General features: G+C 46.4%; 1 protein-coding gene across 1 annotated transcript in view; it reads left to right on the top strand.

Moving 5' to 3' along the window:
* The window catches only part of NID1 (nidogen 1), a 92,408-nt gene that overhangs the window by 29,122 nt on the left and 36,022 nt on the right, over positions 1–27,264 (top strand). The window contains exons 4-10 of the mRNA XM_053606838.1: positions 1,188–1,570; positions 6,026–6,175; positions 11,246–11,497; positions 13,849–14,049; positions 16,755–17,000; positions 18,057–18,200; positions 23,973–24,098. Coding sequence (XP_053462813.1) covers positions 1,188–1,570; positions 6,026–6,175; positions 11,246–11,497; positions 13,849–14,049; positions 16,755–17,000; positions 18,057–18,200; positions 23,973–24,098 — 1,502 coding nt within the window. The remainder of the gene's footprint in view (positions 1–1,187; positions 1,571–6,025; positions 6,176–11,245; positions 11,498–13,848; positions 14,050–16,754; positions 17,001–18,056; positions 18,201–23,972; positions 24,099–27,264) is intronic.

The raw sequence follows: 27,264 nt of genomic DNA, 5'->3' as shown, positions 1-27,264 counted from the left end.
ATATGCGGGATTTGGTCCCCCTCGCACCAACCATTTCTCCAATGTTTAAATGCCTGTGCGGTGTCCCAGAATTCATTTCACTTCTGGCACTGGAGTTAGTGCAGACCCACAGGGGAAGGGGTCAGTTCCACAAGACTGCCGCCACTTCAGATGCCAGCTTCCAGTCCTGTGTTTCCCTCTGTTGTGGGGACCAACCAGCTCCTAATCAGGGGTTTACATGACCCCTCCTCAGGCCTAATAATTTGCCAGAACAGCTCACAGAACTCAGGAAAGTGCTCCACTTGCTGTTAGTTCATTAGAAAGGATACAACTCAGGAAGCACCAAATGAAACAGACACCTGAGGCAAGGTTCAGGGAAGCAGGGCAGAGCTTCCATGCCCTCTCCACATGTCCCACCCTTCTAGCACCTTGATGTGTTCACAAACACAGACGCTCTTAAAATCTGTCATTTAGGCGTTTTTATGGAGGCTTCATTACATAGGCTTGATTGATTAAATCACTGGTCGTTGGCCATTAACTCAACCTCTCACCAACCTCTCACCCAGCTCCCCTCCCTGGAGGTGGGGACAAGGAGGAGGGCTGAATGGTTGCAACGCTTTAATCCTGCCTGGGTCTTCCTGGCCACCAGCCCCCCTGCTGAAGCTATCTGGGAGGCCTCAGCCACCAGTCAACTCATCAGCATACAAAAGACACTCTTATCACTCCAGAAATTCCAAAAGTTTTAGGAGCTCTTGTGTCAGGACCCAGAGACAGAGGCCAAACGTATATTTTCTATTATATCATGGATATATCTGTTATATCCACGCCATGGAAAGAGAAGTGGAGAAAATGAATGACTTAAGTCAGAAAGCTACCTTCAGTCATATGAGCTACCTCTGTTCACAGGGCAGGTAACCAGCAATTAGCATAAGTCACAACTGTGTCCCTGGAGCGCACAGCAGGAGTGGCTGAGGGTGAGCCTCTGTGAGTGCTCTGCCCCTGTGGACACAGCCTCACAAACAGCCCTGCACTGTCTCAGAACCACTTTCCCATTGTCCAGCCACCACTCTCCCCTGTCCAGCCCTTGCTGCAGGAGGGCACAGGTGATGTGTTTCAGAGCAGCAGGAATCCCTGGGACCCCTGCTTGGTTAGTGGGAGCTATTTGGGGGTTGCTGGCCTTTTTCTAAGGAATCTGTCCTACCCCGTAGGAGCAGCAACTCTGGACAACAGGGAATCTGGGTGTTTGAGATTGGGAGTCCGGTCACGGCCAATGGTGTGGTGCCTGCAGATGTGAACCTCGGACCTGAGGATGGAGCCGCGTATGATGATGAGGATGAAGATTATGACTTGGTGACGACGCATCTGGGCCTGGAGGACGTGGGCACCACACCCTTCCCCTATGGAAATCCTGGAAGGGGAGATGTTAACACATACAACGTCCCCAGTGTCCTCTCCCCGCGCTGGGTGGCAACTGAGAGACCCTTTGAGCCTCCCACTGAGAGGTCCAGGACTTTCCAGTTGCCAGTGGAGAAGTTTCCCCAGCAGCACCCCCAGGTCATAGATGTGGATGAAGTTGAGGAAACAGGAGTTGGTAAGACTGTTAACGCTGTAGACAGGAGTACTGACCCTGCTGGAGGGGTGGCTGGGGACACCGTGGGGTGGTCTGTAAGGATAAGAGCTTGAGGAAGTAGGGGCTGAACACTCTTAGCGTGGTAGAGCATCTGTGTCCTGTGTCCGATGGCTTCAAAGAAGTCCAATCATCTTTCCTGATTAGCCCTGTGGTTATGGAGACCGTGGAGTTTGTCTTCTTTCGGGTTTCCTGCATTTCATGCTGGGTTTTTTTTGTTTGTTTGTTTTCTTTTTTTGAGCCAGAGACTCACTCTGTCGCCCTGGGTAGGGTGCTGTGGTATCACGGCTTTGGGGCTCAAGCGATCCTTCTGCCTCAGCCTCCCAACTAGCTGGAACTACAGGTCCCTACCACAACACGTGGCTAATTTTTCTACTTTCAGTAGAGACAGGGTCTTGCTCTTGCTCAGGCTGGTCTGGAACTCCTGAGCTCAAGGTGATCCATCTGAGTTGGCTTCCCAGAGCCGTAGGATTATAGGCGTGAGCCACTACACCCGGCCCTATTCTGTCTGGGGAGAAATGTGCTTTAGAATTATTTTGAAAGTCAGATTTTCTTATTTGTGACTTCTCAGATCAGAAATGTAATCAACCCACCTGAAAAAACATGTTAGAAGTTCTTTTGGCTATTTATGCAGCTTATCGTTGACACATTAATTTCCTCATGGTTTTGGAATTAGAATGGTTGCTTATTTTTCCTTCCTGGCCCTGTCAGTTTCAGAGTTGGTGCATGAAGATTGAAAAATACGAAATAAGTAGATACCCCTTATTTATTTATTTATTATTTTTTTAGAGACAGAGTCTCACTTTATCACCCTTAGTATAGTGCTGTGGTGCCACAGCTCCCAGCAACCTCCAGCTTCTGGGTTTAGGCGATTCTCTTGCTTCAGCCTCCCGAGTAGCTGGGACTACAGGCGCCCGCCACAATGCCCGGCTATTTTTTTGTTGCAGTTTGCCCCGGGCTGGGTTTGAACCCGCCACCCTCGGTATATGGGGCTGGTGCCCTACTTTTACAGTATAATATCTTCCAGTCTACCATATTACATATCATGTTGTTACCGGAATTTCTTTCTTCAGTAAGTCATTAGTCTCAAACGTTGGAAGAATGAACCCACATGAACCCACAGACCACAGATTAGTGATAAGCTAGGATTTATAGGACAGAAAGGAATACAAAAGGAGTAAAAAGCACCAGAAGTTCTGGATAGAAGGACTAAAAAGCAAGACTTGTTATACATGGAAACACTTTCAATGTTAATGAGTGTTATTGATGAATGCATCCGTCGGGGCAAAAGTCAGGGCATTCTCTTCCTGAAATTGCCCAGACCTAGGAAAATTGGGGTCCCCGTCCAGCCTTGAATTGGGGAACTCTGTATCAATATGTTTTGCTACATTCTGAAAATAATTAGAATCCCAGAGTGCTTTTATTTGTCTTATAAGAGATGCTCAAACTAAACTGTACTCGTTTTTTTCTTCTCCTTAGATTGACATATAATCCAGTATGGTTCCCGTGAACGGGGCAACCCCAGCCTTTAAATATGTTTACTGTGACTCCTTACTGAATATACTAAAGAGTTATCATAAGGCTCTCAGAACAGTAGTCTGTTCCACATTATTCTTCTGTTTTTTATTTATTTATTTATTTTATTTTGGCCGGGGCTAGGTTTGAACCCACCACCTCCGGCATATGGGACCGGCGCCCTACTCCTTGAGTCACAGGCGCCACCCATATTCTTTTATTTTTTAATATTTTTTGAAGAGACACAATCTCTCTATGTTGCCCAGGCCACAAGTGATCCTCCCACATCAGCCTTCTAAGTAGCTCCAGGCACAGTGCTCAGCCTCTTATTTTTCTTTCTCCTTACTTGTTCTGATTTATCTCATAGCAAGAGTTATAAACATTTTTGCTCTGATTGAGTATCTAAACCATAGGCGAAGGGGGTGCTTACTGGCAGTGTGCTTGCCTGCTTCTAAGGCACGGAGATGGTGGCAGGATGGGACACCCTGGATTCTGAGGATGATGCTGACACCCCTGGCTCAGGGCATTCTGCCATGGGTGCCGGAGTCTCCCCCAGAAGTGTTGGGTGTGCTTACTTGCAGATGTTGAGTTGAGAGTCTTATCCTGTTTCCACCCTTTCTAGATAGTTCTGAAATTCTCATGTTTGCAGCTGTCACATTGAAATGAGACCATTTCCTAGTCCCAACAACTCGATACTGAAAAGACCTAGATGTGAGCCCTGAATGTGTCTAACACAGATGTTTTTCTGTCCTACCCAGTTGTTTCCCTGCATTTATTAGGAAGGTCAGTCTTCTGCAGCCAGCAGGGAATTCCGGGTGTTATTTGAATAGTCATTTCCACACAGGCAGGCCGTGGTGGCCCCACAGGGCCTGCCCGCAGCTGGAGCTTAAGCAACCAGGGGTGTCCCATGTTCACCTCGGGGCCTGAGTGTTCTTGGCTCCAAATGCCGTATTTACACGTGCTTGAAATTTCCTTTCACGGGTGTAGGACTAATAGAATCTACCTGGGCTTAAACTTTACTTTTATCTTTACTCATAATAGTCAATTATAAACAGGATCATTATCCTCTCTAAAAGTTCACACCTCTTGTGCCTTTGAACTTAATTTCAAATTAATTTGCTCTGGATTATTAAATTTAATGAGCCAGCTCATGATTCTAAGGAAATGAACTTGGGAGGTAGAGTTTAAAATAGGGAGCAATTCTTTTAGTTTTTTGGGTCAAAAGCTTTTACTAGGTGTGACTACAGTATTATTTCTGATCAGCTTCGAGTATAAACTGCTTCTGAATTATTCTCTGGGGAAAAAGCAGGAGTAAAGTTTTGTTTTGTTTTGAGACAGTCTTACTATGTTGCCCTTGGTAGAGTGCTGTACCGTCATAGCTCACAGCAACCTCAAACTCTTGGGTTTCAGTGATTCTCATGCTTCAGCCTCCCTAGAAGCTGGGACTACAGGCGCCTGCCACAATGCCTGGCTATTTTTGTTGTTGTTGTTGATGTCATTGTTGTTTAGCAGGCTTGGGCCGGGTTCGAACCCTCTAGCCCTGGTTTGTGTGGCTGGCGCCCTAACCATTCAGCTACGGGCGCCAAGCCAGGAGTAAAATTTTTTTTTGAGACAGAGTCTCACTGTGTCACCCCTGATTAGTAGAGTTCTGTGGTGTTACAGCTCACAGCAACCTCCAGCTCTTGGGCTTAAGTGATTCTCTTGCCTCAACCTCCCAAGTAGCTGGGACTACAGGTGCCCGCCACAACGCCCAGTTGTTTGTTTGTTGTTGTTGTTGTAGTTGTCATTGTTGTTTAGCTGGCCTGGGCTGGGCTCGAACCTGCCAGCCTCTGTGCATGTGGCTGGCGCTGTAATCACTGTGCTGCAGGCGCTGAGCCCAGGAATAAAATTTTTTTTTTTTTTTTGGCCGGGGCTGGGTTTGAACCCACCACCTCCGGCATATGGGACCGGCGCCCTACTCCTTGAGCCACAGGCACCACCCCAGGAATAAAATTTTTTAAAAATATAAGCTTGGCACAGTGGCACATACCTATAATTCAAGCTACTTGGAGGCTAAGGTGAGAAGGTCCCTTGAGCCTAGGAGTTCGAGACCAGCCTAGGCAACATAGTGAGACTATGTCTAAAAAAAAAAAAATATATATATATATATAGAGAGAGAGAGAGAGAGAGACACACACACACACACATTTGTATATACACAGTAGAACCCCATAGCTGACCATCTCCCTACATGGACCACCTCCTTAACTTGACCTAATTGTCATAGACTGGACATGAACCATATATTCATATCAGTACAACAGGCCTATCCTTATGTTGACCACCTCCATAGGTTGACCAGTTTGTTACAGTCCCTTGAGTGGTGGTCAACTTACAGAGGTTCTACTGTGTGTGTGTATACACATAGACATATTTTAAATACATACAGTAAGGTCATTAAAATGACAAATTTTAATTATATATATAATTAAAAAATATAGTGAATAAAATAGTGAAAATAAAAAAATAGTGAAAAATTGTGAAGTTCCCCCCAAATGTGAAGCTGATCCTTCCGACTACATTAGGTGGATACCATCCTAACATTGACACTGGATGGCTGTAACCTAATTCAGGTTCAGATCCAGTACACCAGGTTATAGCAGTTTTTAGGAATTTCCTTGTGATTTCTCAGCTCCCTTACACCTGTTTGCCTTAGTGGTCTGAGCGATAGAACCACATTACTAGACTATTGAAGGAGTTACCCGTTGTGGATTTTAATCTTCTGCTAATGAGGCTGTTCCCTGGAATGGCCCAGGCAGATGTGAGTCCCTGCAAGACCTGGGGGGCGGAGTACAGGGATGAGAAAGGCCCCCAGACCAGAGCTGGGCCAGGGCTCACAACTGTGCCCTTGTTTTCTTGGAACAGTTTTCAGCTACAACACGGATTCCCGCCAGACATGTGCCAACAACAGGCACCAGTGCTCGGTGCACGCGGAGTGCAGGGACTTCGCCACGGGCTTCTGTTGCAGCTGTGTCGCCGGCTACACGGGCAATGGCAGGCAGTGTGTTGCAGAAGGTAATTTGCTTTCATATGCTCTATTTGGCGGGGAGGAGAAGGAGTGGAGTTTTTATTTTGGTGCTTTTCCCCCAGTGACGCCTTTACCCAGATCTCTGGGGCTGTGCAGTGTTTTAGCCTGATGGGATGTGACATCTCTCGTCCCCATTCTCTTCCTGTTCTGGAGCAGGCAGGAGTTCCTTGGGGAAGGCCTGTGTTTCTAATGTGGTGACATCTCTTTCTTTTCTGTGCTATTGCTTCCTCTCTGAGGGGAGCCCATCCTCACAACTGCCCTGAGCGTGGGACAAAGGCCAAAGCATTGAAAAAATTCCTGCCTGGACCAGAAATTGTTCTTGTCTTTCATTTTCCTCCATTCTTTTTTTTTTTGCAGTTTTTGGCCGGGGCCGGGTTTGAACCCGCCACCTCCGGCATATGGGGTCAGCGCCCTACTCCTTTGATTCACAGGTGCTGCCCTATTTTCCTCCATTCTTTCAAACTTCTTCATTCCTTTTTTCTTAGAGCCTCTCAATTTTTTTTTTTTTTGAGACAGAGCCTCTAGCTGTTGCCTTGGGTAAAGTGCTGTGGCATCACAGCTCACAGCAACCTCCAACTCCGGGGCTCAAGCGATTCTCCTGCCTTCGCCTCCCAAGTAGCTGGTACTACAGGCGCCCTCCACAACACCCGGCTATTTTTGGGTTGCAGCCGTCCTTGTTGTTTGGCGGGCCCGGGCTGGATTCGAATCCGCCAGCTCAGGTGTATGTAGCTGGCGCCTTAGCCACTTGAGCCACAGGCTCCGAGCTGAGCCTCTCAAATTTTATGTGCTATTGCTCACAACGTAATAATAATGATTATAATGTCATAAGACATTTTTATCTCAATGGTTGTTAAATCCTGGCAGGGCCGTGGGAAGCTGGCTCAGATCAAAATTTATATACACAGTACATTAAGTTCATTCCAGTCATCCCTCCTCTTCTGTTTCTCTCTCCTGGTGCCCCTGGAATCCTGGCACAGTTATGGTGGAGCGTCAGGGGTACACACAGTTAATCCTAGGGCGCCAACCCATGTGGGGCTAACTAAAAAATGGATTCAGCTCCAGGCCAATGTCAGTTCTGAACTCTGTGCTCCCAAGGACCAACTTGCTCTCAGGTGGTCAGAAGAATCCTGTCTGTGCAAGTCTGGGGGGCCTGAGACTGAGTGTGACTTCTGGGAAGCCGGGGCCACAAACCAGAATTAAAACAAAAGACTTTGCTATATCGAATGCCCCTTCAGATGCTTTGTCAGTTGCTTATAACGGAATACCTGAAATTGGGTAATTTATAAAGGAATGAAATATATGTCTTACAGTTATGGAGGCTGGGAAATCCAAAGTTGAAGGGTTACCTGTGGAGAGGGCCTTCTTGCTGGTGGGGACTCTCTGCTGAGCCCCAAGATGATGCAGGGTGTCAGGTGAGGGGGCTGAGGGCGCTTGCCCAGGTCTCTCTTCTTTCTGTTAAACCACCAGTCCCGTTCCTATGAAACCTGTCAATCCATTAATCCATGAATGGGTAGAGTGCTCATGACGCAGTGACCTCTCAAAGGTCCCATCTGTCAATGCTGCTAATTGGGCATTAAGTTTCAACATGCATTTTGCAGGGGACACACATTCAAACCATAGTGGATATCAACAGGTTACCTCACTTGTCACAGGTCATTTCCTTTGTGTTTTTAAGGGAGGAACTGCAATTGCTTTTCAGAAGTTGGCTACATAAAACTCAGCTGGAGAAACGTTTTCTGTTCTTCAGATCCCCTGCCACGGCTATAGTTAAGTCAGTTATGTATTTGCTAAAACCAAAAAAATTATTTCCTTCTGCATCACAATTACAGCGAGGCTTTAAGAAAATACTACCTTTAGCAATGGAAGAAAAGTGAATATACATATTAAATTAATTTTGGAAGATGTTTTCAACTTCTTCGAAGTGTTTTCTGTTTCCTTCTAAATCCCATCACCCCAGTTGATAGTGTGTCTCTGCTTCTTTGTTTTAGGCTTGGCTTTTATAATCTCCCTCCCCCCGGGAGAAGCTTCCAGAGTCCACAGTAAAAGCTATTCTTAAAGAGCAGCCTCATCAGCTTTTTCCACCCCAGATATCAGAGTTTGAAACTCTGAGAGCTCTGTGTTTGGCAGAAGTTCAGTTATGACAAACTGTTCAGCTGCATATTTTGATGTTATATACACACCCTGTAATAGTTTTGTGGTTTTAAATCTTTGTTGGATTTTTAGTACTTTAAAAAAATGTTTGTAGCTCAAAGTTTGGTGAAAAATTTGTTTGGTTTTCTTAAGTTGGCTTATTGCTTCCTTGTTTCTGTAAATGTTCTTAGGATGCATGTTTTTGCTATTAGCCTGCTGACTCCACAGCATTCCCCAGTGTAAATAGCCTGTTACGTGTACGAAATTACTCTGCATGTTGAAAATGCCCTGGCTAGTCAGAGAACCTGCTGAGCATTTTGAGCATATTAAATACAGCAGAAGGTCATCAGAATGTAGATGACACCTACAAAGCAAACCCATTTGTTTAGGGTTATTAAAGAAAATTTATCAAGCATTTATTATGCAAAGAAACCTCTGCCACGAATATAGGAACTGGTTTTGAAAATCCTGTCCCTAGTAATTTATAATCTAGGTAGAAAAATAAGATACGTGCTATCAATAACTGATAGAATTTAATGCTACATAAATCCTGAACAATCTAAGGTGACTTTTGTTTCACCTTCAATTGTTTTTGTTTTTTGAAACATGGTCTTAATCTCTTTTGCCCAAGGTAGACTGCAGAGGCATCATTACAGCTCACTGCAGCCTTCTACTCCTGGGCTCAAGTGATCCTCCTGCTTCAGCACCCCCCAGTGACTGGGACTACTGTCTTGTGCCACCATGGATGACTGATTTTAAATTCTTTATAGAGATGGGGGTCTTGCTGTATTCTTTAGGCTGGTCTTGAACTCCTGGCTTCAAGCAATCCTCCCATCTTGGTCTCCCAAACTACTTACAGGGATAAGCCATCATGTCTGTCCATATATTTGAGATACAATTCACTTACCTTTTTAAAATATACAATTTGATGGTTTTTCGTATATTCACTAAACCTATTAGCCGTCATTCTTCATTCCTCAAAATCTCCCGGCTGCTGGCAACCCCTAGTCCACTTTCTGTCTTTAGACATTTCATATAGATGGAATACTCCAATATTATGCAATCCTTTTGTATCTGGGTTTTTTTTTTTTTTTCACTTAGCAATATGTTTTCAAGGTCCATCCGTGGTTTGACATGTATCAGCATTACTTTCCTTTTTCTAGCCAAATAATACTCCATTGGATGGATATGTCATATTTTCTTTTTTTTTTTTTTTTTGTAGAGACAGAGTCTCACCGTACCGCCCTCTCACCTAGAGTGCCGTGGCATCACACAGCTCACAGCAACCTCTAACTCTTGGGCTTACGCGATTCTCTTGCCTCAGCCTCCCGAGCAGCTGGGACTACGGGCGCCCACCACAACGCCCGGCTATTTTTTTTGTTGTTGCAGTTTGGCCGGGGCTGGGTTTGAACCCGCCACCGTCGGCATATGGGGCCGGCACCCTACTCACTGAGCCACAGGCGCCGCCCCAGATATTTTCTATATCCGTATATCAGCTGGTGAATATTTGGGTGTTTCCCTTTTTGGGTAATGTGTACAATGCTGCCGAGAACATTTGTGTACAACTTTTTGTGTGGACATATGTGTTCCATTCTCTTGGGTTTATACCTAGGAACTGGAATTGCTGGGTCATATGGTAACATTCAGTTTTCTTATTTAAACATAATGGTATCATCTTCATTTATTTAGTTCCTATTTTTTCTGATTAAACAATAATAAATATATATAAATTACAAATAGTCAAACAGTATAGAAATATGTGGTATAGGAAATGAATGTTTGCTAGATTGCGGTGAGTTAAGGACTGTTCGCAATTTTCCACAGGTACATGCTAACACTTATTATTAATGTAATTTTTTTTTTTCAGTTTTTGTCCCAGGCTGGGTTTGAACCTGCCACCTCCGGCATATGAGGCCGGTGCCCTACTCCTTTGAGCCACAGGCGCCATTCCTATTAATGTAATTTTAAAAACAAAAATGGCATCCTATTTATACACTACAGGGTGTCCCAAAGGTTGCCCCATGGGGAAAATGGGACATTGTTGCCAAATGTACCTTTACTTCTAAAATATTCATGGCAAAATTTTACAAAGAGGTGGCCAAGACATAGAGAATATTTTATAAAATTCTGTCATGAATATTTTGGAAATGAAGGTGCATTTAGCTACCATTTTCCCTGTGCATGGTGACTTTAGGGGTGACCTTTGGGACACCTTGTATTTGTCAATTTCTTAAGCTTTTCTATTTGCTACAGGAGGTCTCAATCCCATCATTCCCCATTGTCTAAATGGATCAGTCCACATCAGACACCCCAGGCCGGTTCTGGTCCCCACAGTGTGTCTGCGTGGTCTGTGACGTCCACCCTGCCCATATTTAGCGTGACTTGGCCTGAGTGAGGCTCCAGGACTCAGACTGTCAGTCCTAAATCTGGGTAGTGAGACTGCACTTGAGTCCCAGATGTGTATTCAGGCAACCAATGTGCAGGTTCCCAGCGCTATTGGGTTTAGCCCTGCTGTCCTAGAGAGATAATCAGTTCAATCCCTTTTACTCACCAAAGCGTGAGTAAAAGTCCTGCGTGCGTGGTTACCTTAGCCGTAGACCACGCAGGATATTGATTCGCAGTGGAAATTACTTCTTCATTTGCTCCTGCAGTTCCTCAGTCACACGGTGGCTCCTGGGGCACCCCTTTCCTGCTCTCCATCGTCAGGCCCACAGAAGAGGCAGGCGTGCTGGGGTTTTGAAGGCACACGGTGCTCGGTCTGAGTACTTTGCAGAACAACTACTTTCGCTTTACTCAAAGCCACTTACCCCCGTGTTGCTTTGTTTCTGTCCTTTCTTCCTGAATAGGTCCAGCCCTACCAGACATATTCTTTTTGGAAAAGCTGGCTTGGAAGTGATCTCTGCCGCCTTTATCTGTTTTCTGCTCAGGTTCCCCACAGCGAGTCAATGGCAAGGTGAAAGGACGGATCTTCGTGGGGACCAGCCAGGTTCCCGTGGCATTTGAGAACACTGACCTCCACTCCTATGTGGTGATGAACCACGGCCGCTCCTACACAGCCATCAGCACCGTCCCCGAGGCCCTCGGGCATTCTCTGCTTCCTCTGGCCCCTATCGGAGGCATCATTGGGTGGATGTTTGCAGTGGAGCAGGATGGATTCAAGAATGGCTTCAGCATCACTGGTAATTTATATCCAACATTAAAATTAATGGGCCACACACTGGTGCCTGGGGAGGCCGGGAATGAATGGAGGGGACCCTGTGTCTGCAGCCAGCTTACTGACAGACACTCTGGGGCTCCTTTCTGTCTATAGACAGAGCACCCTGCAGTTCTGTCCTGCAAGTAAGAAATGATGAGGTAAAGTAACATACGAGATTTTCCTTATGTACATTAACCGAGGCTGCCTAGAATTGTGTTGTGGTCAAGGAGCAGTTTCACTCCTTGTGAATCTCCTGTAGAGATTCAGAAGTCTCTACAGAATGAGTGGTACAAGGTCATGCATCGTCACAGCCTGGTACGAGGTCACGCGTCCTCACAGCCTGGTACGAGGTCACGCGTCCTCCCAGCCTGGTACGAGGTCATGCATCCTCACAGCGAGCCGTGTGGGCCTGCCTGGCCTCATTCCGTTTAGCAAGTCTGCCTCCAAATTCCAAACCAATCTGAAGGTGACAGCTGACATTTTCTGAGTATCTGCTGAGAGAAAAAGAACCTGTCATTTCTTGCTGGTACATTGAGCCTGACAAACATCATCCTCACCAATCATAGAAACCTGAATGTTCCCGGAGTCTCTTGGCTAGTGTGGAAGGTTCAGTCTTTAGCAGACATGTGGGCAGACTGGCGTGGGACATTTCCTCAGGGTAGTGGTGGCCTCACCTGGGTGAGCAGGAAGCTTGTTCCCAGGAGCAGCTGGGTGGAAGAGTCTACGTCCTTCATTGCTGATCGCATCCAGGCCCTCCGCCCTGTGTGCCAGGGCACAGGTGCAAAGCTGCTACCCACAGCTCGACTTCCTAGACCTGCTTTCTCCGAGACCAGGCTGGTGGGAACCAACCTGGAGCCTTAGGCCAGGCTTTCTGAGCGGAAACACTGCCAGAAGCAGGACCTTGGCTTGGGCCTTACACTGGAAACCTGGTTCGAAGTTGTAGCACATAAATAGAACATGTAATTTCCTGAAATGTGGCCATTTGAAGAAAGGAATCTTTCTAATATATATATTAGAAAGAAAAGGGGTGAACCTAGTCATAGTATGTGCTAACTTTTGGCCTGATTTCCCCCCTCTATTCCACAGATACGTATATCCTGAGTATTATAGGAGTATTCGTGTTCTCATGCAAACATGATGCCCGTTTCTTTGCAAACATAGTGGAGCTGTAGTGGGACTCACAGACCCTATTTCTTCCCTGCACAGCTTTTCTCATTGATGTTGCTTTGTATCTGGGTTCATTTGTACTGGGGATACTTTGTAATATACATCAACTTCAGCTGGGCTGAAGGAGATGGTGTCTTCACAAATTCCCTGCAACTGCAAATCTTTGTTAATACAATGATCCTTCTGAATTTCCCCTGGACCTGTGTATAACCAGTTGAATATCTGGGACTTAGGTAACTATAAAGCAGGGATTGTCAAACTTTTCCTGCAAAGACCCAGAGAGTACATATTTTAAGCTTCACCTACATATTTTAGGCTATATAGTTGCAGCTACCCAACGCTGTCCTTATAGAGTGAAAAGCAACCCAAGACAATATGTAAGCAAATGAGCAGGAGTGTGTCCAATACAACTGTATGAATGGGCAGTGATTTAAATTGCAGATAATTTTTACATATCGTGAAATATTCTTTTAATTTTTAAAAACCATTTAAAAATGTAAAGGTTTTTCTTGGCTCAAGCTCTATGCAAAAACAGGCATCTAGTCAGATTTAGCCCTGGGGCCGTAATGTGCCAGCCCCTGCTGTCAGGGACGCCTGCCTTTGTGGAAAAGAGAAGAAGCTGGAAAATGTGGGAAGTGCCTTTCCTGCCAACACCAGGCGGCACGTGATCCTGGGGTGGTTTCTGGTACTGATGATGGTTCACTCATCTTCCCCAGGATTTAGCTGTCAGTAATTGTCACCAAACTGGCATCACGGAGCACTTGATAAGTTGCAGAACACTTTTTAAACATACTTTATCTAATCTGATTTTCACGAGGCAGATTGTATTCCTTTTTTATCATCAGGAAATGAAGGCTGACAGGGGGTAGGCTACTTGTTCAAGTTCACTCAGCCAGAACCTAGATCTCCTGCTATTTTCTGCACAGCCCTTGAGCCAACCACTGTCAGATCCTGGTTTGTGGTCTCAAAGCAGCTTCTCCCCTCGGTGCATGGCTGAATTGGGCCACATGGTTGTCCAAGCAGCCCCGTGTCCTACCAGCCCAACTCAAGCACTGCAGAGGGGCACTTGGGCTGCCCTGCTCTTCCTGGCTGTGCACTGTGAGCTCCTGCAGGGCAGGAGGGTGCACTGGCCAGACGGCAAAGTGACAGGCCTATCTTGCTTTACAGGGGGAGAGTTCACCCGCCAGGCCGAGGTGACCTTCGTGGGGCACCCAGGCAAGCTGGTCATTAAGCAGCGGTTCAGCGGCACGGACGAGCATGGGCACCTGACCATCGACACGGAGCTGGAAGGCCGCGTGCCGCAGATCCCGTTTGGCGCGTCTGTGCACATCGAGCCCTACATGGAGCTGTACCACTACTCCAGCTCTGGTGAGCCACCGCCTCTGGGGCTTTGGACCGGGAGATGACACGGGGCCCTAGTGATTACATGCGTGTCCCCGCATGGGACACACTTGTAGAGAATTTAGTGCCAAAAAAAAGCATAACTTAGAATCATAGAATCTGGATATAATTGTTATTAAATTTAAACATATTTCCTTTTACCCGTCCTCCCAGCATCTATCTATATCAAGTATCTCAACATGTAATTTCAAGATAATACAATTTTGGTTTGGTGCCTGTAGCTCAAGTGGCTAAGTTGCCAGTCACACACCAGAGCTGGCAGGTTGGAATCAAGGCCGGGCCTGCCAAACAATGACAACTATAACCAAAAAATAGCCAGGCGTTGTGGCGGGCGCCTGTAGTCCCAACTACTTGGGAGGCTGAGGCAAGAGAATCGCTTAAGCCCAGGAGTTGGAGGTTGCTGTGAGCTGTGATGCCATAGTACTCTACCCAGGGCTACAGCTTGAGGCTCTGTCTCAAAAAAAAAAAAAATTTTTTATAAGAATATATGTAAACATGCAGTTTTAAAAATTACATTTGGTACCTGGTTTTAAATAATTTCATACTTACAGAAAAGTTGAAAATAGCACCTGAGTTACAAACATCCGATTGACATACCATTTGTACTTAGGAACGGAGGCTATAATAGTTAATGGGTAAATGCACCTGTTCCAACTTACATACAAATTCAACTCAAGAACAAACCCACAGAACCTATCTCGTTCATAACCTGGGCACTGCCTGTGCCCAGCCTTACCAGTTAACATTTTACTTTATCATTCTCCCTCCTTTTATATATATACGGAGATGTATAATTCTTTCCCTTACCATTTGGGAGTAAGTTGTATACATTGTAATCATTTATCCCCTAAACACTTGGATATGTTTTTCCTAGGAATTAGAACAGTCTCTCCTGGCCTTAGTGCAGCTATCAAAGTCAGTGACCTTCATGCTGATACTACACTATTATATAATCTACAGTCAGATGTATAGTTTTTATGTAAGTGAAATTGCACTGATGCTCTATTGTTATATCATAACCTTTTTTGTAAACATCGAGCCATGGATACATAATAGTTTCATTAAATAGCCACTGAACACACTTTGTTTTTCGAGACAGTGTCTCAAGCGATAGAGTACCGTGGCCTCATAGTTCACAGCAACCTCCAACTCAGGCTCAAAAGATCCTCTTGCCTCAGTTTTTCTATTTTTTGGTAGAGATGGGGGTCTCACTTTTTGCTGAGGCTGGTCTCGAACCTGTGAACTCAAGCAATCCACCCGTCTCGGCCTCCCAGAGTGCTAGGCTCATGCCTGGCCCGAACACACTTCTTAGAGTAATCTGGAGGATTCTATTGGATGACTATTACCTTCACCCTTCCTTCTATTTTCTAAAGCTTAGGTCGTTTCCAGTTTTCCCCCCTTTATCCTGAGCTGAAATGACCATCTTTATCATAAATTTTGGCCAAATTTCTAATTCTTTTCTGAAACTCTATTCCTAGAAATAATAAAAGTGCTGAGTCAAATGATAGGAACTTTGTAAAGGCTCGTAGTAAACAGCAGTTCAGCAAGATTGTACCAATTACTAGGGCCCTGTGGCTCCTTCTGGGGTCTGAGAGCCCATGAGGAGGAGGGAGCAGTGGGCCTGCAGGCTGCGGCCAGATGGCCTTCCTGGCAGGCCAGCACGTGGGAGCTGGACAAGAGACAGCTTACACTGCTCTTTTATTTATCCTTTGGCTTTTATGCTTCTATTATGCAGCAAACTGCAGCAGAGCACAAAAATATAAAGAGTCTTTTCTATTTTTTTTTTGAATAGGAAGTTGAGGGTTTTGTCACATGGGAGAACAGCTGGCTGTCTCTGAGTAGGGAAGGGGGCTCCTCTCTTCTCTGCTGAGGTGAGCTTCACCAGGCTTTAGTAGTTTTTCCAAAATTGGCTATGGAAATCCCTTTAATGGTAGTCTTATTTTTCAGTATCGTAGAACTGTGTGATCTAGACTGGTATGTAGTAACCGCCTTTCATTGTATCCTGTTGGCATAAACCGGGTAAAGCAGTGAGTACACTGGTGGTCATTTAGTTAATGTTCAGTTCTGTTAGTCTGCTTGCTTCTGCAAGTTTTACAAACATCCCCTCATGGAATTCTCACTTCGATTCATTTTGGATCAAACTGAGCCTAAAGATGTTAGTAACTGGCCCATGGTCACAGCTTACAAGTGGTAGAAGGTGTGAAATCAGGTGTGTCTCCTTCCAAATGTGTGTCCTTTCTACTAGACCTTAACTGCTACCCTGTTTCCCCGAAAATAAGACAGTGTCTTATTTTAAGGTGTGCTCCCAAAGATGCGCTAGGTCTTATTTTCAGGGGACGTCTTATCTTTCCTGTGAGTAGGTCTTATTTTCGGAGGATGTCTTATTTTTGGGGAAACAGGATAGTTCTAGAAGTCTTAGGAACACAGAGAGAGCCATTTGATGAGAAAAGTAACAAATACTACTGAGGTGAACAGCACCAGTGGTCGTGTGGGGATCCCGGTGGTAGAATGAGCGCCAGCACCAGTTGTCTTATTTAAGCTGTTCCGTCTGATCTATCATATAGGAGCACCATGGGCAGGGGAAGCCACAGGGGGTTTCATGCCCTTGATCCAGCTTCTTGCATCCGTAAAGATCTCTCTTTTGTCGCCCTGCCTTCCCTCCTGCACCCCAGTGATCACATCCTCCTCCACCCGGGAGTACACAGTGACTGAGCCTGAGCAAGACGGGGCGGCCCCTTCGCACACCTACACTTACCAGTGGCGCCAGACCATCACCTTCCAGGAGTGCATTCACGACAGCGCCCGGCCGGCCCTGCCCAGCACCCAGCAGCTCTCGGTGGACAGTGTGTTTGTCCTGTACAACCAGGAGGAGAGGATCCTACGCTACGCTCTGAGCAACTCCATCGGGCCTGTGCGGGGTAAGAGGCCCACAGCTCATGCCGGCACCGCGTGTATCTGCCCTTGCCTCTGCGCTCACTTGTTTAAAAACCTTACTCTTTGAGGTATCATTTTTGGTCTCATACTCTCAGTCTGTAGGAGAAGAAAATTATGCTGAATTATCTTCTGACAGAAAAAAATGTCTCGTTGTCTGTGATTCTTGGCAAACCTACGTGTCTCTGCTCTTTTAACCAAAGCCTGTCTTGATCCTCTTGGGGTAGGCACAGGCTGCTGACTTGGGGAGGTACCTTATAGTTGCACTGCCCTTAGGCCACTGCTGGCCTTGGTCGGGCTTTTTAACACTCTAATGCTCAGCTTCGAAAGGAATTCTTTGCTTAGAGCCTGAAGGAATTAAATAAAGTCAACTGCTGAGCCTAAAGCAAACTCCTGCTGGTGACTCCACAGGCTGGGACTGGGTTCTGGACTGCGGGCATGTCCAGCTGTGTGGAAGGAGCCAATGTTCTGGGAGTTTTTGTGACCTCTCAATGTCAGACTTCATGATGTCCAAAGCTTGCCGCCCAGGGGCGCTGTACAATTGGGGCCTTTCCTTTTTTTCATTTGCTTTTGGTCCTTCCTCCATACCCAAGGCACTTGTCTAGCTGCTTGATTTGTCCTTGCTCTGCGAGGCAGAAGGAAGCTAAGTGTTGTTCTCCCCTTTGATAACTGTTGCTTTAGGTATTTAGGGTCAGTAGATGTTTTCTTCAGGGACCAGAGGTAAATATTTTAGGTTTTGCCAGTCGTAGGATCTCTAGCACAACATATCAGCTCTGTCATGTTGCACAAAAATAGCTGCAGACCATATGCAGGTGAATGGATGTGGCTGGTCGCAAATAAAACTTTATTTACAAAAACAAGGAGGGGGCCAGGGAAGCATAGTTTGCAGGTCCTGCCCCAGGGCAGTGCAGCTGCTTTCCCATTCCTCTCTGCTCTCCAGTGACCACCGTCTTGGCCACCAGCTGTGGTTTACTTGCTGTGGAAGGAGGAAACCTATAAGAGTTCCTGAAGACTCACATGGTCCCATGTCTCTGCCTTCACAGACGGCTCTCCTGATGCCCTTCAGAATCCCTGCTACATCGGCTCTCATGGGTGTGACACCAACGCAGCCTGTCGCCCTGGTCCTGGGACACAGTTCACCTGCGAGTGCTCCATTGGCTTCCGAGGAGATGGGCGGGCCTGCTACGGTACAGCCTTCGATTCTGATTTTGGGGGGCCTGGGGAAGGAAGGCTAGGAGGAAAAAGCGTCCAGATTTCCGTAAACTGGAGAGCTGGGTGCAGCAAGGAAACTTAGGCGAGATAAAGGTGGGCCTGAGTCATTTACAACATGGATACTCATGCCCTGCTCCCCTCAGTAACAGTGAGTGCAGTAACTGTTCCTCTCTCTCTTCTCATCTAATGCACCAGCTCTAAGCAGCAGAATAGAAGGCCTCGCCCCACTCCAGCTTAAGGATGCGCAGGTCCAAAGGGAATAAAATATCAGAGCTGTTGATGATGACATTAGTAACATGATGATAGTGGTGGTTTACCCAGGCACTAATTGCCTCAGGTGCTTCACAAACACTATCTCATTCAAGCTGTCACCCTGGGTAGAGTGCTGTGGCGTCACAGCTCACAGCAACCTCAGAGTCTTGGGCTCAATTGATTCTCTTGCCTCAGCCTCCCAAGCAACTGGACCACAGGCACCTACCACAACGCCCAGCTATTTTTTGTTGTTGCTATTGTTGTAGTTGTCATTGCTGTTTAGCAGGCCCGGGCTGGGCTCGAACTCACCAGCCTCGGTGTATGTGGTTGGCGCCCTAGCCGCTGAGCTACGGGCACCACCTTCATTCCTGTTTTTAAAAAAATTATATTTAATTGTGGCAAAATACACATAAAGTTTACCATTTGAACAATTTTTAAGTGTGCAGTTCAGCAACATTACATATATTGGCATTGTTGTGACCATCACCACTGCCCATCTTCACATCTCTTCATCTTGCAAAACAAACACTCCATTAAACTACAGCTCACCATTTCCCCGCTGCAGCCCTGCAGCCACTGTTCTACCTTCTATCCCTACAAATTGGACTGTCCTGGGCTGTGCATGTAGGTGGAATCACACACTATTTGTTGTTTTTGCCACTGGCTTATTTCACCTAGCATAAAGTCCTGAAGACTCACCCATGTTGTAGCCTGTGTCGGAATTTTCTTTTCCTTTCTAAGGTTGAATAATATTTCATTGTATGTACATTCCACATTTTGTTTATTCATTCATCAATGGACACCTGGGTTGCTTCCACTCTTTGGCTGTTGTAGATAATGTTGCTATGAATGTGGATATGCAAATATGTTGAAATCCTTGCTTTTAATTTTTGGGGGCATGTATCCAAAAGTGGGATTGATTGCTGATAATTCTGTGGGATCTTCTGATAATTCTGTATTTAATTTTTTGAGGAACCGCCATACTGTTTTCTATATTGTCAGCACCATTTAATATTCCTACAATGCACAAGGGTTCCAATTCCTCCATATTCTTGACAGCACTTGTTATTTTCAGTTTTTTTTTTTATAGTGGTCATCCTAACAGATGTGAGCCTCATTCCCCCCCCGCCCCCCGCTTTTTTTTTGACTCAGAGTCTTATCATGTCACCCTCGGTAGAGTGCTGTGGTTTCACAGCTCACAGCAACCTCCAACTCCTGGGCTTAAGCGATTCTCTTGCCTCAGCCTCCCAAGTTGCTGGGACTACAGGTGCTCACACATGCCCAGCTACTTTTTGTTGTTGCATTGTCATTGTTGTTTCCGCTGGCCTGGGCCAGGTTCGAACCTGCCAGCCTCGGTGTATGTGGTTGGCACCCTACCCACTGAGCTATGGTCGCTGCTTTCATACCTCTTCTTATAGATGAGAAAACAGGCTCATTAGAGTGAGGTGTGACAAACACTATCTGATCTCAAGGCTTTGACTCAAGCGTCTGTATTACTCTGTCTTCTCGTTGCGGTTATTTTATTGTTTACCATTTAACTTCAAGTACTTTTCAAGTAGACAGTTTGATATTTATTTATAAGCTTGTGACTAAATTTTAATGCATTCCCAAGGGACAGTTAGTCCACCATCAAGGTCAAGCATATCAGGCCCTTTGACCAGTGCTCTCTAAATCTGCAGTTAGGGAGAGGACTCCCTGATGAGCATGAGGAATGCGAAGAGGAAGTTTCCCTGGTGGTGTGAGTGGTGGAGTCACATTCTGTTTGGCCAGCAAGATGGGCAGCTCCCGCCACGTTTGTGCAGAAGAATCTGGCAGGCCCAGTGGCCTCAGAATTCGGGAGCAATGCCTTAGGATCCAGGGATCCAGGTACCCCGATGAGTGGTGGATTTGGAGTGCTGATTTAACGTGCAAGTTAGCAGATCCTGCTCTTGGGATCATGTGGTATTTGCTTCAAAGGGAACTTTTCACACAAGGTGCTCATGGGGATTCCTGAAATACTGGAGAGCAGGGACTCGTGCTTAGAGAAATAGGTTGTGTGACTGTTTGGCTGGCTTGCCAGTAACCTTGTATATATGGTAGGATTCACCTTGTGGGTAGCATACCACTGGGGAGGGGACATAGTGCCTACTCACCTGTACTTGTCAGTTTTGTAATTTTTCCACTAAGAGCCCAGCAGCCTTGAATGGCTGGACGGGTGCAGGCCAGTTTGAAGCGACATGACATGTACATATGGGCGGAGCCGTCTCAGGCTATGAAGGTGGATAGCATGCAGGGTGGGGCTCCTTCACTGCCCTGCACCTCTATGGCCTTGACACGGCCCCGAGTTACCTTCTTATACCACCTGAATAGTAATAAACTGCAGAGATAGCCCAGCCCGCTGTTGCTGAGCCGTGACCTTCTGCCGGTTCCGCTGTCCGTGTCTGACAGTGGGAATGCTTCACTTCAGAAGGCACGTCTAGCCCTGCTTTGTGTAATCTGTGCTATTCTGGAAAATCCTCGGATGTCCTCGTGCAGGAAGACAGGTGGTCGTATGCAGACTTGCCTTTGTCCTGTGCTGAGTTGTTGTTCTGGCTTGTTACCTCCATGGAATGTGTGTATTCCCAGTCCGGCTACTTGTTGTTCTGGGCCAGTAGAACGTGCCTCTGATTGTTAATGCATTGAGACACAGGGCTTTTAGTGGGAAATTGCATTAAACAGATCACTTCATGTGTTATTTTGACCTGGGAAGTGCCGTAGAAGAGAATGAGGCTGCGGCTTTGGGTCCAGTGTGTGTAGCGTTGATGTGATGATAGGTGACATCCACAGCAGGGCCGGTTTTGGTTAGACGTCACACTCGCAGTGAACCCCCAAGTTAATGTGGGGAAGGTTTCCAGTTGAATCACAGAGCTCTGTGACTCACTCGGGTGCATGGCGGAATGGCTCCCACGTGTTTCTCAATTTGGGGTCTGTAGAAATAGTTTTGGCTCATCTTGAACTGAGTAATTGTTGGTTATGTAGACAGCACTTAACAGATTCACAATGAGACTCTTCTCCTCCCAGAGCCTGACCTTCATAAAAGGGAAAAATTAGAGAAACTTAGAGAAAATTAGAGAAAATATCTGTAAAGAAGCCACTCTGAAAAAAGTCAAAAAGGAAGCAATAATTACAAGAATAATTCAGGATTTTCCTACTGAGTTAGAAAGTGATTACAGGAAAAGAAATCTCTTTCCAGAGAAGAGATGGACTAGGGACTGAATAAGATCTTTAAGCAGGTACTGTGGTTTGTTAGGAGAGACTTGTTACTAGTTCACGATCTCCATTAAACAAAGGGTTATGGTCCAAGTCTCAATTTATAGAAAAAAAGGATTTTCCCGATGAGTGGCGGATTTGGAGCACTGATTTAACACGCAAGTTAGCAGATCCTGCTCTTGTGTAATTGGTTTTCCCAATTACACATTGGGAAGAATTTCCAAACTGCAAGGACCGTGAACTATTAGCTGGGAAATTGCTGGGCTCTTGTCTCTAGAGAAAGAGTGTTGTGCAGCCTGGCACACGTGTGCAGAGCTGTGTGGAGGTGGTGCCCGGGGACGGTCCCTCCCCGATCCCGCCAGCCTAAGATTCTTTTTGTCAGTGGTTCTCCAGGTAGGATGTGTGAGAAGAGCCTGATCACATAGAAGCTTTTTCAAAACATAAGAGATTCCCCTTCTATAAATGTTCCCAGGAAGGAACAGAACTTGGAAAAGCTCCCCTGGTGATTTTGCTCAGTCTTCATGATTGAAAACTGCTGTTTCGTGCTCTTGTGCTTTGGCAGTTGAAACTAAGTCACAGAGTCCTGCAGTTTGTTCAGAGTGTCCAGCTGGGAGTATCCTCTGAGGGGCATGGGGTGGAGACAGGGGACGCAGGAAGGATTGCTTCCCTTCCATGTTGTTGGAGCAGCAGCTGGTAGATGGAGCCGTGACAGCCACACTTGCTGAGTCCCCCAACACCCACTGTTCGTGCCCACCAGCTTCAGCTTGTGGAAGAACCTGCTTGGGAGGAGTTTTATTCCAGAGCCTTCCAGCTGTGCCTGGCACAGTCCTGTTGTCTGAGATGGTGTGTTCTAAACACTTTACAGAAACACACAGGCCAGCGTAGTCTCAGAAAGTTGCATACTGTTTGGTTTGGAGTTTTCCTGTATAGCACAATCTGCGGGGCTGATGTGTCAAGAGTGCTAGGCGGCTGCAGTGTTGCGTCACCAATGAAGGGGGACTGGCTTTGTTTACCAAGTGAGGAAGAGTCATATTAAAACATTGTGGAGGAGATTGATTAGGGGGAAGGGAGCCGTGTGGTTTCAGCCATTATGAAATCTTCCTCAGACACAGCTCAGTTGTAGAAGTGCCAGAAGTAACTGTGTACACTCAGAATATGAGGTTGGCGTGGGGAGAACCTAGAGTTATGGTTCATTTCCACCCATCAGTGGATAGGTAACCTGGGTAGTGACAGCTCAGCTCAGTTTCTTGTCGGGGGGCCAACCAGCCTTAACACCAGTGGTAGACACAGATTGGCCCCAAGGCCCTGTGGCCTGCTGAGGGCATATTCCCAGAATAAGCCCAATGTATCATCACATTTGGGGGTGGCAGGTGAATCCCTCATAATTATAATAATTGCTGCATATCCTGAGCATGCTAGATGCTTCTTTGGCCAGCATCTGTTTTCTGTAATTCTCAAAAGAACACTCAACATGAGTATTATGCTTATTACCAACAAGAAAACAGCCTGAGTAGTTAGGTAACTTGTCCGAGGTCATATGAGTTAAAGGAGATGGGATTAGAACGTAGCACTGTCCAATCCCAAAGCATTTGCCTCCGCTGTAACATTATCACACCCTGCTAGGTCATTTACAGTCTTATGAGTTAATGGCTTTCCTTATAAGCTGTAGATAATGTTCAAAAATTCACAGTTAGGCTTTTTTATTTTTATTTTTATTGTTGGGGATTCATCAAGGGTATAAGAAACCAGGTTACACTGATTGCATTTGTTAGGTAAAGAGCCTCTTACAATTGTGCCTTGCCCCCAAAAGGTGTGGCACACACCAAGACCCCACCCCCTCACAATTAGGCTTTAACTAGTTCTACTTTTTGTTATAACTATAAATTGGAGAAAGGTGGTGTGACAGAAGCATAGTTCAATGTCCTCTCAAGTTTAGGAACCTTATTCACAGGGCAGACACTTGCCTCTGCATCCTGCTGGTTTGTATTTGCCGATCTGATGTGAGTGACTTCTGTGCAGGGACCCTGGACTCAGCACCCAGCTCCAAGAGGTGGCGGAGGCACCCACCCCCTCACTTGACATAAAGGCCTGGGCTCACTCTCTAAAGTTATGCCAGAAAAATGTCTTTATTTAACGCTGCTTTTCGAATATAGAAGATCTGCTACAAAACCAACCCATTCCCAGGGGATAATGCTTACTATTTTCTTATACTCAGTGCTGTTTGGAGAGGTTTTTAACAGTCTGCGTTTTTCAACCCTTGGCTGCAGACATTGACGAGTGTTCCGAGCAGCCTTCTGTGTGCGGGAGCCACGCAGTCTGCAACAATCACCCGGGGACCTTCCGCTGCGAGTGTGTCGAGGGCTACCGGTTTTCAGATGCTGGAACGTGTGTGGGTAAGTCCTGCAGGTGACTTTTCAGTGTGGTGTATGTTAGCTCCTGGGTAAAAGGTGTCATCCCAGGTCCAGGGGGAAGGTGCTGGGGTTCTGGAGTCGGGAAGGACCATTTACGAAGATGAATCACACTTAGCCTGTGCCCTCCCACTCCTGGGAGAGTCCCAAGTATGAATTGTCCACATTAGTAACACCGTCACCTCCCCTGTTGCAAGCTTTTGCACTACCTTAGCTTCCTTTCTTTTTTATTCTATTTTCAATGGCTGGTAAAGCTATCAGATTTGTTTCTCTAGTAATTAGCGGTCTTGGGATTCACTACCTTATAGGCGCTTTGGTGTCATTTCCTATCTTTGGTTGAATTCTACCTGCCTTACATCTAAAATTCCACTTGGAGCCCTTCCGTGTGTGAATTTTAGTTCCGTGAACCACAAGTAGTGGTGTAACTTTCCAGCTTTATTAAGGGAGTAAGTTGCTGCTGTGAATTAGGCTGGTTATGCTCTGGGTCACTGACGGTGGTGATGTGGCAACCACAGACAGCCAGACTGTGTACATTTTTCCAACTGTTGCTCTTTGACCCACTGGTTCCAAGAAATTTTTGCTGTTTTGTTGTTGTTGATTTTAGAATGTTAGGGGATATACGTGTTTTGTTTGCGTACATTTTTCTGCACAAACTGAGTCAAGGTTATGAGTGTGCCCTCCCAGTATTCACTGTACCCAGTAGCATGAATTTGCCCACCCATTCTCCCTCCTCTGCCAGCTTGCTTTTGATTGAGATTTATTTCAGTATGTGAATCCATCAGCTCCAACCTGACAATGAGTATATGTGCTTGTTTCTCCATGCTTGTGAAGTTTCACTTAGAAGAATGGTGTCTGGTTCCATCCAGGTTGTCACATAAGATACTAGATCGTCACTTCTCTTTATGGCTGAGAAGTACTCCCTGGTGTGCCCACGCCACGTTTTATTAACCCATTCATGTATTGGTGGGCACTTGGGCTGTTTTTGCGTCTTTGTGATTGTGAAGTGCTGCTGTGTGTGCTGGTGTCCTTTTTATAAAATGACCTTTTTTTCCTTTGGGTACATACCCAGCAGTGAGACTGCTGGATCAAAAGGTAGAAGTTCTATGGAAAATCGTATGGTTTAAAGAATTGAAGTTCAAGATTCTTAAATGAGAGTTCTTCAGTTCTTTCCCCCTTCCAGAAGCTCTGGTACTTTTCTATATTCCTTTCTAACTTCTAATAAAAGTCCTATCTTACCTCCGGAAAAAAAAAAAGATTTTTAAATGACCAGGACCAGCATGTTCTCAGGACTGGAGGGCAACGTGCCAAGTAGGCCATCTGAGCTCAACATGTCTTCCCAATTTAAAACAGATTCCTCCCGTACCGCATCAGTGAACCATCTCCTTCCCTCTTTCTCGCTGTCCGCTAACCTCCAGAATGTTTTCTCTTTGCTCTGTCCCAAAGGTTGGGTGAGGCTGCAGAGGTCCCAGGGTGAAGTGGTGTTTTGAAGGGTGGGAGGGAACAGGCAGTTCTCATACTTTGAGTGTGACCCAAACATCTGCAAGCTCAGGGAGGTCAGTTCCTTTGCAGAGCTGAGATTTCAGCTCTGTGAAAGTTACTTTTTTTTTTCTTGATAGAGAACATCAATTTCTGGGTATTCAGCCTGACTTCTTTCTGTAAATCCATGACTTTCTCTTTTTCACTGGGTACAAATTTCTACAGTTAACAGAAATACACAAAACTCGGCTCAGCACCTCAAGCTCAAGTGGCTGAGGCGCCAGCCGCATACACCTGAGCTGGCGGGTTCAAATCCAGCCCAGGCTGCCAAACAACAATGACGGCTGCAAACAAAAAACAGCCGGGCGTTATGGCAGGTGCCTGTAATCCCAGCTACTTGGGAGGCGGAGGCAGGAGAATCGCTTGAGCCCAGGAGTTGAAGGTTGCTGTGAGCTGTGATGCTACAGCACTCTACCCAGGGCGACAGCTTGAAGTTCTGTCTCAAAAAAAGAAATACACAAAACATGTTTCCTTGAAGGAAGGATGGGCCTCAGCTTACCTGTAAGTGACCTTGACATGAAGACATAGACAGCCCTCTGAATGGACACAGCCCCGTGATGCTGGCCTGGCATATGGGGCATGGTGGACTGGAGGTCCCATTTACCCCTTGCTTAGGCATCTTTGTGCAGTGTGCAATGCTGTGTACTGGCCCTTCTGCTGAGGCGAGAACAGGCCAGGCTCAGGCAAAAGGCTGCAGTGCACATAGCTCCTTAGCCTCTCCTCATCTGGTCTTCCTATTCTCCTTTTGTTGCCAGTCACGCTGTTAGGAGAAATTGTTGAAAGTGTTCATTTGTGATCTTAGTTTTAGAACTGGGAGTAAACCGAGGCTGTGTGACACCCCTTACGGAGAGCTCTTTCTGCTGTGCCCTTTTCTTCTTCCTTTAAGTGACTTCTTTCCCTCGGTTGTCCTTCTTCCTCTCAGCCTCTCCTTCCTTCTCCTCCGTTACCTCCTTTCCCAGCCCAGCCTGCCCGCGTGTGTCTCTCAGGGACCACTGCCAGGTGGGCTGCGGCATATCCAGGCTGCCCCTGGTCTGACAATGTCACATCAGGGCACAGTCCTTTCTCGGGGATCTCTTCATAAAGGAAAGAACCAGAAGAGTGAAACTCCAACTTACACTCTTTTTGATTCCCCACTTTTTTTTTTTGGAGACACGGTCTCACTATGTTGCCCTCAGAAGAGTGCCGTGAAGTCACAGCTCACAGCAACCTCCAACTCTTGTGCTTAAGCGATTCTCTTGCCTCAGCCTCCCCAGTACTGGGACTACGGGCGCCCGCCACACCGCCTGGCTTATTATTATTTTTGCAGTTATCATTGCTGTTTAGCTGGCCTGGGCCGGGTTTGAACCCGCCAGCCTCGGTGAATGTGGCTGGCGCCATTACCACTGTGCTATGGGTGCCTTGGTTCCCGTTTTAAGCCTGTCTCACTTTCCCCGAACTTCCCCCTCCACTCATGCTGCAGCAGCCCCCAGTTGAATGGGCAGAGCTGGAGTTGCAGGAAAGTGGCCACTCTGTGAGGTCAGGAGTCTTGGGGAAGACAGAGCTGTGCATGCTGGTGCCCCCTCCCGCGCCGTGGGTCCACGTCAGGCTGTTGGAGCAGCACCTTCTGTTGTCATGA

Source organism: Nycticebus coucang, chromosome 10, assembly GCF_027406575.1.
Source record: "Nycticebus coucang isolate mNycCou1 chromosome 10, mNycCou1.pri, whole genome shotgun sequence".
Classification (NCBI taxonomy): Eukaryota; Metazoa; Chordata; class Mammalia; order Primates; family Lorisidae; genus Nycticebus; species Nycticebus coucang.
This window is presented reverse-complemented; position numbering and strand designations above follow the sequence as displayed.